This window comes from Salvelinus namaycush, chromosome 3, assembly GCF_016432855.1.
Source record: "Salvelinus namaycush isolate Seneca chromosome 3, SaNama_1.0, whole genome shotgun sequence".
Classification (NCBI taxonomy): domain Eukaryota; kingdom Metazoa; phylum Chordata; class Actinopteri; order Salmoniformes; family Salmonidae; genus Salvelinus; species Salvelinus namaycush.
Window position 1 is genome coordinate 93,994,194 of NC_052309.1, and position 12,926 is coordinate 94,007,119.

The 12,926-nt window shown below is 43.2% G+C and overlaps 1 protein-coding gene across 1 annotated transcript; it reads left to right on the top strand.

The window, feature by feature from the left end:
* The first annotated feature begins 122 nt into the window (after positions 1-122).
* On the top strand, positions 123-12,001 carry LOC120044721 (cerebellar degeneration-related protein 2-like). Its single transcript, XM_038989400.1, has 7 exons — positions 123-338; positions 1,950-2,062; positions 6,639-6,787; positions 6,958-7,134; positions 9,981-10,286; positions 10,371-10,644; positions 10,851-12,001. The coding sequence occupies exons 1-7, from the start codon at positions 257-259 to the stop codon at positions 11,118-11,120; spliced, it is 1,371 nt and encodes a 456-aa protein (XP_038845328.1). The 5' UTR covers positions 123-256; the 3' UTR covers positions 11,121-12,001.
* The last annotated feature ends 925 nt before the right edge of the window (positions 12,002-12,926 follow it).

The window sequence follows — 12,926 nt, forward strand, 5'->3', positions numbered from 1 at the left end:
AAAAAGGTGCTCTGGTCCCACCTACTTTCTAATTATTGGTCAATGAACTGTCATTAAAAAAAGTAGTGTTGCTTTTTACTCAGGGGCTGAGTTCGTTCTCCGGCTGCGCAGATTGCCACGTTGCCGCAGAAAGACACCGGACTACGACACCAGAGGATATTGTCTGGTCACTCCAGGCTGTTTATCACACCGGTGTTTTAGGATTCTGCCGGGTGGAGCGTGCACTCTCTATTGGGATACAATTGTAAAGTGGAAAATGCTGACCGATATGATAGTGGAGGAAGAGTTTGAGCTCAAGGATGAGGAGCCATGGTATGGCAAACAGGACCTTGAGCACGGTAAGATACTTGTGTTGCGGGCGTTGAAGGGAGGGATAGCTCGGTTGCGCCCTAAACAGCAGCAGCTGAGAGAGAACAATCACCAGCCTCTTATTGCAATACGACTCCACTATTATACAGTCATATGAGGTTACAGATTGGAAAATAATTACAAGGTAATTTTAAACTGTCCTAGACAAAATCAGTGAATATCCTCACGGTTATTGCACTCAGGCTGATTACATTTTCAGTGGCAGACATGCAATTGCCAACATTGCAACCGCAATGAACTTACAATATGTTACGACTTTGCAATATAATATGTTACGAATTCTAGCTAGGTGGCTAGGATGCTAGCGTTAGCTAGGCTAGGGGGTTAGTTTAAAGGAAGGGTTGGCTAAAAGGGTTAAGGTTAAGGGTTAGCTAACATGCAAAGTAGCTTAAAGTAGTAAGTAGTTGAAAAAGTTGCTAAAATACAAAAGTTATCCGCAATGCGATTCGAACTCGCAACCTTTGGGTTGCTAGACGTTCTCGTTATACAAAACAAAAGGTTAAATTGATACACCTTTATTTTGTTATGGTTCCCACACAGCCATATTTCCATGTTACAGTGCTTGTTTCCAGAAAACAGGTTGACTACCTGTGCAAATTAGCTATCTGCGTCTCCGAACACGTGTGTAAACGGAAAGTCAGACGCCACAAACGTGTTGTCACTGAAAAATACTGTCGGCTGCAACTGTGTTAAAACCGCTTAAATCTGTGTACAGGAAGTGTGTATTTTGCATTTGGAAATAATATTGATGTGATATGAAAGTAGAGGGATTTATGTTTCTAGAACCATACCGCAATTGAGAATCGATTTAGATGGAGTTTTTGGCTGTTTTGGCTGCCAGAGCCAATTCACCTTTAAACAGAACATGTAAGGTCCTTGGACTAAAAGGAGTAATGTTAGCCCAATATTGGACTAAATGAGCCTAACATACTGTGTGTACACATTTGTGAAAGTGTGAACTGATCCATGTTTAGTGTGTATATGCAACAGTGATAATCGTACTCTCCTTGCGCTGTGTTTTGTCCAAATAAATCACCCCAGCCAGTGGTCCCAGTTGAGCATTATTTATTATTTGTTAAATAGGAAACAGCACGTTAGTTGTGCAGGGCTTAATGATGTTGATGGCTGTCGATGGCAAAATCTGTAGCATGAAAACATCTGTGTTAGCAGTGGGCTTATGTGACCATTACATCGGTGCATGCTAGCTAACACACTTCTATACAGCAATGATATACCAAAGCATATCCCAGAAAGCCACTCAATCCCTAACAGGTACCATATACCCACACATGTATAAATCAGCAATGTACACATTGTAAAATATAAAAACAGAAAACAGTATTCAGAACGTGACCTACCCCTTGCGTCACATTTTTCATACTGGGGAGAACTGACGTTCGCGATCTCCCCCTTTCTGCAAGCGGGGCCAATAACAACACGCCTTATTTTCATCGGAATTGAACTAAACAATAAGAATGCTTGAACTTTAAATACACCTTTCTTTAGAGGCAAGTTGGAAACATAACCAACCCTGTTACATATACAATGAATGTGTTTTGTTTGCGTGTATCTATTTACAGATCTCCATTTGGCGGCTCAGCTGGGTAAGACCCTGCTGGACCGGAACCATGAGTTGGAGCAGGGGCTGCAGCAGATGTACTCCACCAACCAGGAGCAGCTGCAGGAGATTGAGGTAGCTAGTCTAAATATGATCATACTAGGTCACTGAGAGCAAATACAAACACGCACACCACATTGTAGGCTAATTTTTTCCCCCAATGATTTAGAATCAGTCGGCAACATAAGATGTGTAATATGAATGAATCACTTTTTAAACCTTGCTCTGAAGGTCACTATGGCTGGAATATTGCTTATTAATAAATTATAATTTTGCAGATACTGTACCACTGGAGTAGCCCTACATTCATTCACCAAACTGACTTAGTCTTAGCTAACCTGTCCTTCGGAAAGTATTCAGACCCCACAACGTTTTACACATTTTGTTAGGGTACAGCCTTATTCTAAAATGTATTATTGTTTTTTTCCCCCTCATCAGTCTATACACAATACCCCATAATGACAGCAAAAACAGTTTTTTCAATTTTTGCTAATTAATAAAAAAACTAAAAAACATCACGTTTACATAAGTATTCAGACTCTTTTCACAGTAGTGTAACGACCCTGGGTTTATAAGCGCTAATATTGACTCTTCCGCATGAGCATGCTTTTGTGGCACAGTCGATAGCGCACTGGACTTTGGGCTAGAAGGTCGAGGGTTCGAGACCTGCTCTCTGCCTGTTTCATTACATTGGTGTCAGAAGTGATCGGACCTTGCATCCACGGCAGTGAGTGTGCTTGGCCGGTGAGCGCGTTCCTGTAAGACGTAGAGTCGCAAGCTAGCGCGAGGACGCGCTCTTTGAAAGGAGAAAGTAGTGTAACGACCCTGGGTTTATAAGCACGGATATCGACTCTGCCGCACAAGCATGCTTTTGCGGCACAGTCGCTAGCGTGCTGGACTTCGGGCTAGAGCACTCTGGAGCAGGGTTTCAGATCTCTCTGTACTTTCTCTTGATACTGACTAGTCTCCCAGTCTCTGCTGCTGAAAAACACCCCCACAGCATGATGCTGCCACCACCATGCTTCACCGTAGGGATGGTGCCAGGTTTCCTCCAGACGTGATGCTTGGCATTCAGGTCAAAGAGTTGAATCTTGGTTTCATCAGACCAGAGAATATTGTTTCTCATGGTCTGAGTCCTTTAGGTGCCTTTTGGCAAACTCTAAGCAAGCTGTCATGTGCCTTTTACTGTCAGTGACCATTGGGTTCTTGGTCACCTCCCTGACCAAGGCCCTTCTCCCCCCCCGATTGCTCAGTTTGGCCGGGCGGCCAGCTCTAGGAAGAGTCTTGGTGGTTCCAAACTTCTTCCATTTAAGGATGGAGGCCACCGTTTTCTTGGGGACCTTCAATGCTGCAGAATTGTTTTTGGTACCCTTCCCCAGATCTGTGCCTCGAACATGCCCTGTCACCTGTGGGACCTTTATATATACAGATGTGTGCCTTTCCAAATCATGTCCAATCAATTTAATTTACCACAGGTGGACTCCAATCAAGTTGTAGAAACATCTCAAGGATGATCAATGAAAACAGGATGCGCCTGAGCTCAATTTCGAGTCTCATAGCAAAGGGTCTGAATACTTATGTAAATAAGGTATTTCTGTTTTTTTATTTGAATCAATTTGCAAAAATTTCTAAACCTGTTTTCACTTTGTCATTATGGGGTATTCTGTGTAGATTGCTGAGAATTTTTTTAGAATAAAGCTGTAACGTAACAAAATGTGGAAAAAGTCAAGGGGTCTGAATACTTTCCGAAGGAATTGCACCTGTCCTGTATGTAAACAAAAACAGGGCTTCGGTGTTCAAAAGCAATAAGAAGCTTAGCTCAACTGTATGACGTCATTAGGAAAAAGAACCTACGCACAGACCAACAAGTCCATCAATGGGAGCCGAAAGTCCACGTTGACTAATCTCTCCCCCAAATCTCTTTTCTTGTCAGGCTCTTCCGATCGTTAGTTTCCTCTCGTTAAATGGGATCAAGTGAAAGCCTGTCTGGATTAGCTCATGACTTAATTGGTCCTTGGCATGGTGCAATGCAAGGACAGGTATTTGTCTTACTATCTTTAAGGCACCTTTAGGACACCTTTCACCTCTCTGTAAGGAGAGCAGTGGCCAATGGCTTTATGCTTCCTTCAGTAGCCAAAGGCTTAGTCAAGGTAGTGAACTTTCACATAGTTACTACTGATGTTATCCTGCCACTCAACACAGGGTATCTAAGGCTGTGTTTAGACAGCATAGCCTAAGAGAACTTGGTGTGCAAATGCTCTTTCCTGCCTCGCACCTCATGATATGTGATGGTGTGTTTAACGACCAACATTTTGGGGTTCCCTAATAGTACCCTCACTATATTCACGGGATGTATCTTGCTGAGTACTCAAACACACATGTTCTCAGTTAGGGTAGTGGTACAAACAACATGACATTTTCGTATCAGACCTTTCTGCCTTTCCTCCATCATCCTGACTAGTGACCACTTCTTAAGTATGAACTCCTTGCTTGTTCACAAGGGTTGACTTGAGCTATAGGTGCCGGGCATGCGGAACAGGTCTGATTTGTACAATAAATCACTTCATTTCCAAACAAATAAGCATGAACAACAGATCTGTACAAAGATTAGCAAATATGTGCACTGCGCAGGTGCTAGCTTTGGGTGACCATGGTGGAACAAGCAGTATGTGTCCGGTGAGCAGTCTCAACGAGTTCACACAAACAGGTGATACATTCAAACGGTGTTCAGGCGCAACGTGTTCGTTCAGCACACAACCAATCACAGGGGATTTTAACATTAATGAAAAATGGCAATTCCACAGTAACAGAATGATGCTGAGACTCCCAATTTTCCACTTTCAAATGTACGTAAAATAAAAACCAATGATCGCAAAGTGAAAAAATTAAAACATACAACTTCATGTACAAGGACTACTTTTAACAATTTCCACAGAAAATTTTACCCAGAACACGCTTACTTGAAGAACAGTGCAGAGGCAACGTTTGGTAACAGAATGACGGCACACACAGCACAGACCATCATTCTGTTACCGTGGAATAGCCCAAGAGTAGCCTAAGACCAGGTACAGACACCACATATAGAGATGGTCAGATACATGGGATTACAACTCTAAGCACTGAAGGCATTGGCCTCATAATAAGCACTGTAAAGAATTTTAAGGTCCTTTGTTGACCTGCTGTCAGTTAGATGGTCTCTCCAGTAATTCAAATAGAACGGGACAGTTGGTATAGTCGGACATCCTGGGGTTAAACGTCAAGACAGAGGTCTTAGACTAGAGGGTTAAAACCTCTACAGGATCGGTGTCCCCCCGCTGGACGGTTGAGCTAACGTGCGCTAATGTGATTAGCATGACGTAAGTAACAAGAACATTTTCCAGGACATAGCTATGTCTTATATGGGCAGAAAACTTAAATTCTTGTTAATCCAACTGCACTGTCCAATTTACAGTAGCTAATACAGTGAAATAATACCATGCTATTGTTTGAGGAGAGTGCACAGTTATAAACTTAAATGTTTCAATTAACCCGATTTAGGGACATTTGGGCAGACTTGATACAACATTTTGAACAGTAATGCAACGGTTCATTGGATTAGTCTAAAACTTTGCACAGATACTGCTGCCATCTAGTGGCCAAAATCGAAATTACGCTTAGAGTTCTAAGTCATGTAATGGCCTTATTCTTGCATTTCAAAGATGATGGAACAAAAAGAGAAAACACATGTTTTTTTTATTTGTATTATCTTTTACCAGATCTAATGTGTTATATTCTCCTACATTAATTTCACATTCCCACAAACTTTAAAGTGTTTCCTTTCAAATGGTTTCAAGAATATGCATATCCTAGCTTCAGGTCCTGAGCTACAGGCAGTTAGATTTGGGTATGTCATTTTAGGTGAAAATTGAAAAAAAAGGGTTGGATCCTTTAACAGAGGAATATATGCTTTTTATTTTCAGGTAACGGTTAGATAGATATGTAAAGTTCAAGGTACTATTGTCACCTATGCAACTACTGTGACAGTATTGTGACACTGCTATTTTTTTCACTTTGGACTCTTAAGGTCTTTGTACATTTTTGACTGCAAGATCAGTAAGGTATCTTTCACATGTAATTGAACCAGCTCAAAGTTCCATTGACGTATTTTTCAACTGAAGTGTGTCTCTCTGAAGGAGATCACTGAGTGATGTGGGTTAGGGATTTATCCTCCTATGCCTCGTCTGCCAGTCAGTTAATATCAAAATCTAATGATTTGAATTAGTCATGATGGTTCGAGGGCACACAGGGGGATCACTTAGGAGTCCTTTAACAAGTGGCAGTGACCCATCCTGATAATGCTAAGTGGTATATGTCCCAGCCCTATGCTTGCATAAAGTATTCCGGTCACAAAGCCACAGTGTTTTGCCAGTCCAAAAGTGTGTTCGGTGCTTCTGGTCCTCTTCAGAAGACGCACTGACCTGTTTCGTAATGGATCATTGTTCTGAGAATTGAAATACTGTAACAGTCATAATAGAACCATAATTAAATGCTTGATCAATACTTACATACAGTATAAACTCTATCACCTGACAAACGCTGGACCCTATTAGTGTACCCAAAAACTGTTTTATCCATCCTATTTCAATGGCAATTACCTTTGACCTCCTCCCAGTACCTGACTAAGCAGGTGGATTTGCTGAGGCACATGAATGACCAGCATGCTAAGGTATACGAGCAGCTAGATGTGGCGGCCAGAGACCTGGAGCAGGGCAACCACAGGCTGATTCTGGACAACCGTGTCGCCCAGCAGAGGATCAACTGGTGAGACTCAGGACTTTGATTCCTTTCTGAAAATAGTAACTGCAAACATTTTTTCCCCCAGTATAAATACTTAGACCCCAAATTTACTAAGAGGCAGGGTTTTGGCTAAATTAATTTTCTCCGCAAAGCTCAGTAATTCGAACCACTTCTATGCTTGTCCTCTCTCTCAGCCTGACAGAAACGATCAACAGTCTTGAGACCCACATGGAGGACTTGCAGACCCAGGTGGAGGAGCTGAGGACAGCCCAGTCTGACCGGAGCAGGAGAGAACTGGCCGAACAGAGACACAACCTCGGAGCACAGAGTGTGTCCTGCCTCAAAGAACTGTATGACCTGCAGAAAGACAAGTGAGTGTGTGCATGTATGTGTCCTGCAGCTGTGCAATTGAACCTGGTGCCAACAAACCGCTTATGTTATTGTTACTCTAAAACATAGCCATTCCACCACAGAACCAGATGTGTTCAGCTTTATTCAGCTCAAATCAATGTTGATCAATTTAATTCTCATCTCAACCATGCCAACCAAGACTAGGCTGAGAAGAGAGTAGATGGAGACAAGAGACCAACTCTAAGGCCAGCTAATTTGGTTTCTCATTCTGCAGTGGGAATGGTCACAGTGAACTTTGTGTCACAACATTAATTTCCTGCACTCTGATTATAGTAACTGAGATTATGTGCATGCTAAGAGAGGGAACACAATAACAAACAATAAACAGAGGAAGTTACCTTAAATGTTATTTTTAAAGTACAGTAACAAGCATGTGCCTTGAGGGGAATGTTTTACTTCAGCTAGCCTGAATGTTTGTCACTGGCCAAGTTAAAGTACATCATTCCAGGAACTGTGTGTCTGGCCAAGTTACAGGTCCTTCTGAAAGTTTTTATAGAAACTGCACTATCGATCATCAATGGTGTCAAACCAGCAGTCATAGAGCCTCTTCTCATCTCTTCCCCTTATAGTGATCTGCCTACTGTGTATTCCCTTTCAGTACACATTAAGTAAAGGAGACAGGCAGAGAGACACTTTGACTATTGATATGGGTCCATAGTGTAATGACTATGTATTACCGCCATTATCAGCCATGTGCTGACTGAGTGTCCCCAGGTCACACACACCACCTAATCTGGGCCAAGGCTTTTCGGACATAATCCCCTGCAGATAAATCTTTGAGGGGGTTAAGTCTAGCCTGTATACACACACTAACATACACACATAGTTTAGTAGCCTGTTTTAGCATGCAATACAAAACCACTGATAAAACACATACAGTACCAGTCAAAAGTTTGGACACACCTACTATCCAAGGGTTTTTCTTTATTTGTACTATTTTCTGCATTGTAGAATAATAGTGAAAACATCAAAACTATGAAATAACAAACAGGGAATCATGTAGTAAACAAAAAAGTGTTAAACAAATCAAAATATATTTGAGATACTTCAAAGTAGCCACCCTTTGCCTTGATGACAGCTTTGCACACTTGGCATTTTCTCAACCAGCTTCACCTGGAATGCTTTTCCAACAGTCTTGAAGTTTCCACATATGCTGAGCACTTGTTGGCTGCTTTTCCTTCACTCTGCGGTCCAACTCATCCCAAACCATCTCAATTGGATTGAGCTTGGGTGATTGGAGGCCAGGTCATCTGATGCAGCACTCCATCCCTCTCCTTCTTGGTCAAATAGCCCTTACACGGCCTGGAGGTGTGTTGGGTCATTGTCCTGTTGAAAAACAAAAAATGATAGTCCCACTAGGCTCAAACCAGAAGGGATGGCATATCACTGCAGAATGTTGTGGTAGTCATGCTGGTTAAGTGTGCCTTGAATTCTAAATAAATCACTGACGGTGTCACAAGCAAAGCAGCATCACACCTCCTTCTCCATGCTTCACGTTGGGAACCACACATGTAGAGATCATCCGTTAACCTATTCTGCATCTCATAAAGACAAGGCGGTTGGAACCAAAAATCTAAAATATGGACTCATCAGACCTAAGGACACATTTCCACCAGTCTAATGTCCATTGCGCGTGTTTCTTGTCCCAAGCAAGTCTCTTCTTAGTGGTGTCCTTTAGTAGTGGTTTCGTAGCAGCAATTGGACCATGACGGCCTGATTCACGCAGTCTCCTCTGAACAGTTGATGTTGAGATGTCTGTTACTGAACTCTGAAGCATTTATTTGGGCTGCAATTTCTGAGGCTGGTAACTCTAATGAACTTATTCTCTGCAGCAGAGGTAGCTCTGGGTCTTTCCTGTGGCGGTCCTCATGAGAGCCAGTTTCATCATAGCCCTTGATGGTTTTTGCGACTGCACTTGAAGAAACTTTCAAAGTTCTTAATTTTCTACATTGACTGACCTTCCACATTGACCGATGTCTTAAAGTAATGATGGACTGTCGTTTCTCTTTGCTTATTTGAGCTGTTCTTTCCATAATATGGACTTGGTCTTTTACCAAATAGGGCTATCTTCTGTATACCACCCCTACCTTGTCACAACACAACTGATTGGCTCAAACGCATTAATTAAGAAGGAAAGAAATTCCACAAATGAACTTTTAACTAGGTACACCTGATAATTTAAATGCATTCCAGGTGACTACCTCATGAAGCTGGTTGAGAGAATGAGTGTCCAAAGCTGTCAAGGCAAACGGTTGCTACTTTGAAGAATCTTAAATATAATATACAGTGGGGAGAACAAGTATTTGATACACTGCCGATTTTGCAGGTTTTCCTACTTACAAAGCATGTAGAGGTCTGTAATTTTTATCATAGGTACACTTCAACTGTGAGAGACGGAATCTAAAACAAAAATTCAGAAAATCACATTGTATGATTTTTAAGTAATTAATTTGCATTTTATTGCATGACATAAGTATTTGATACATCAGAAAAGCAGAACTTAATATTTGGTACAGAAACCTTTGTTTGCAATTACAGAGATCATATGTTTCCTGTAGTTCTTGACCAGGTTTGACCCCACTGTATATTTGATTAACACTTTTGTTGGTTAATACATGATTCCAGATGTGTTATTTCATAGATTTGATGTCTTCACTATTCTACAATGTAGAAAATAGTCATAATAAAGAAACTCTTGAATGAGTAGGTGTCCAAACTTTTGACTGGTACTGTACGTGATAAAAAAACAGGCCTCTATAACCACTTTCACCATCTTGTTGAACCTTAGTCCTTTTCCCTGTCCCAGGTACATGGCCTATGAGAGCCTGCGTGTGGAGCATTCCTGGACAGCAAGGAAGGAGTCCTGTCAGGACCCAGATCCCGAGGAGGAGAACTCTGTGCTCCAGCGCTCCATCCAGACCCTGCAGGCTGTTCTGGCCTCTGAGCGGGGGAAGCGGGAGGCAGCGGAACAGGAGACTGAGCTGACTGCCAGGGAGAACGGGGCTCTGGAGCAGCGACTGGCCCTGCTGGAGGGCTGCCGGGCTAGGCAGAGGGAGCTGGAGGCAGAGGTGGAGGAGCTACGGCAGCTGTGGCAGGCCGACTACGCCAACAGGTACGATCATGACACTTTCTATTCATACTTGGTACATGTTGTTTGTATATTCAGCATAATAAAGACAATACTCTACTCCACCAGCGTTAGGAGACCTGACCGGCTACTGCTGCCTGACACAATCTTCTTCACCCCAGAGGAGAAGCCCAGTCTGGTACAAAAGGAGGAGGAGAAGGAGGTGGGGGAGCAGGGGAGGCGCAGCCTGCAGAGGTGCAACAGCGAAAGTGTTCTGAAGGGGACACTAGCAGACGACATCCGGCGGGGGCATGAGCGTACATGTATCAGAAGAGCAGAGGCGGTGAAACAGAGAGGAATTTCCCTGCTCAATGAGGTGGATGCCCAGTATAGTGCACTGCAGGTAAAGGGTTTCATTTCTCATTATTGCATAATCAACACAAAGACCGAGGGTGAAATATTTCAATTTGTTTACGATGTGCCCTATGAATAAGAATGACAAACGAAAGGTCTAGGAAGTGAAGCAAATTACATTTTTATGCAGTAATTTGAGTTTGTTATACAGTGTGGAAAATTGCCAATGAGTGACTGAACGTTTGCCTCCTGCAGGTCAAATACGAGGAGCTTCTGCGGCGCTGCCAGCTGGGGGCAGACGGGCTCAGTCACAAGGCCGTGCAGACACCCCACAGTTCCCACGGCACTGTCAGTTACCCTCGACGGCGCCTCTCAAGCTCGGCCACCTCCATCGGGCTCCCAGCTGTCCCCGAAGACAACGGGCCTCAGCCGGAGTACAAGGCCCTTTTCCAGGAGATCTTCACCTGCATCCAGAAGACCAAAGAGGACCTAAGTGAGAACAAGTGGCCGAGTCAGGGTCATTGACTCTGGGGACAGTGATGGCAGTATTTGTTCTTTCTGCACCTTTGAATGGACTGCTCGAGGATATTGCTATAGGAGAGGGCCTCAAATAGCAGATCCCAAAGGGTGTTTTCTGTGTGTGTGTGCGCGCACGTGCACTAACACCTGTACCTCTTATACAACATGTACCCTGTTGTCTCCTTCAATCCTGTCAACGCTATCACCTCGACACGCTCCGATGGTTTCATCAATAAGCACTATTATCTACCGTCCATCACTTTGACTACTTTCCATCCTTATCTACAAGTTTGTTTTTGGCGCAAACATTTCCAGGTCAGATGTTGATAATTGGATTGTTTGAGTCCTGATGCTATCACCTCTTAGCATCTGACTGCTCTTATGCCTCATTTAGCTCGATTAGATGGCACCACCTCTTCACTTGAAGTCAATGGGTGCAATAATAGTTACAACCAGGGTTTTTCTATTCTTTTGTTTTCTACTAAATTCAAGTAATCATAGCAATTAGAATGGTATGTGTATGTACCATAGATTTGGTCTTGCAACTTAATGAGTGGGCCTACGCTGTGTTTGTTTGTACGCTGATATTACGTACAGAACCACCACTGTACAGATCTTGAACTTGCTTAGACTATCTAGCAGTCTGTGTTCAATCCGCTTAGTGTTAAGCCTGTCGGGGGAGCCATACCTTTTGTGCACACTGTACATATTGCCAGATTATAGATTTAACTACATTTGTGTACCTTTTTATTATGCCAACTAAAGAGTACTGGACTAGATGGAGTACTTTATAGGTGCACATATATATATATTAATCTCCACACACACAAAAGTATGAGGACACCCCTTCAAATTAGTGGATTTGGTTATTTCAGTATAAAATCGAGCACACAGCCATGCAATCTCCATAGACACACATTGGCAGTAGAATGGCCTTACTGAAGAGCTGCGTGACTTTCAAAGTGGCACCGTCATAGGATGTCACCTTTCCAACAGGTCAGTTTGTCAAATTTCTGCCCTGGAGCTGCCCAGGTCAACTGTAAGTGCTGTTATTGTGATGTGAAAACATCTAGGAGCAACCACGGTTCAGCCGCGAAGTGGTAGGCCACACAAGCTCACAGAACGGCAACGGCGAATGCTCACTACCGAGTTCCAAACTGCCTCTGGAAGCAACGTCAGCACAAGAACTGTTCGTCGGGAGCTTCATGAAATTTCCATGACGGGAGCGTAAGATTGCCAATCGTTGGCTGGAGTGGTGTAAAGCTCGACCCCATTGGTTTCTGGAGCAGTGGAAATGCGTTCTCTGGTGTGATGAATCACGCTTCACCATCTGGCAGTCCGACGGACGAATCTGGGTTTGGCGGATGCCAGGAGAACGCTACCTACCCCAATGCATAGTGCCAACTGTAAAGTTTGGAAGAGGAATAATGCTCTGGGGCTGTTTTCAAGGTTCGGGCTAGACCCTTCAGTTTCAGTGAAGGGACATCTTAACGCTACAGCATACAATTACATTTTAGACGATTCGGTGCTTCCAACTTTGTGGCAACAGTTTGGGGAAGGCCCTTTCCTGTTTCTGCATGACAATGCCCCAGTGCACAAAGTGAGGTCCATACAGAAAGGGTTTGTCGAGATTAGTGTGGAAGAACTTGACTGGCCTGCACCGAGCCCTGAACTCAACCCCATCGAACGCCTTTGGGATGAATTAGAATGCCGACTAACAGCCAGGCCCAACATCAGTCCCTGACCTCACTAATGCTCTTTTGGCTGAATAGAAACAAGTCCCCACAGCAATGTTCTAACATCTAGTGGAAA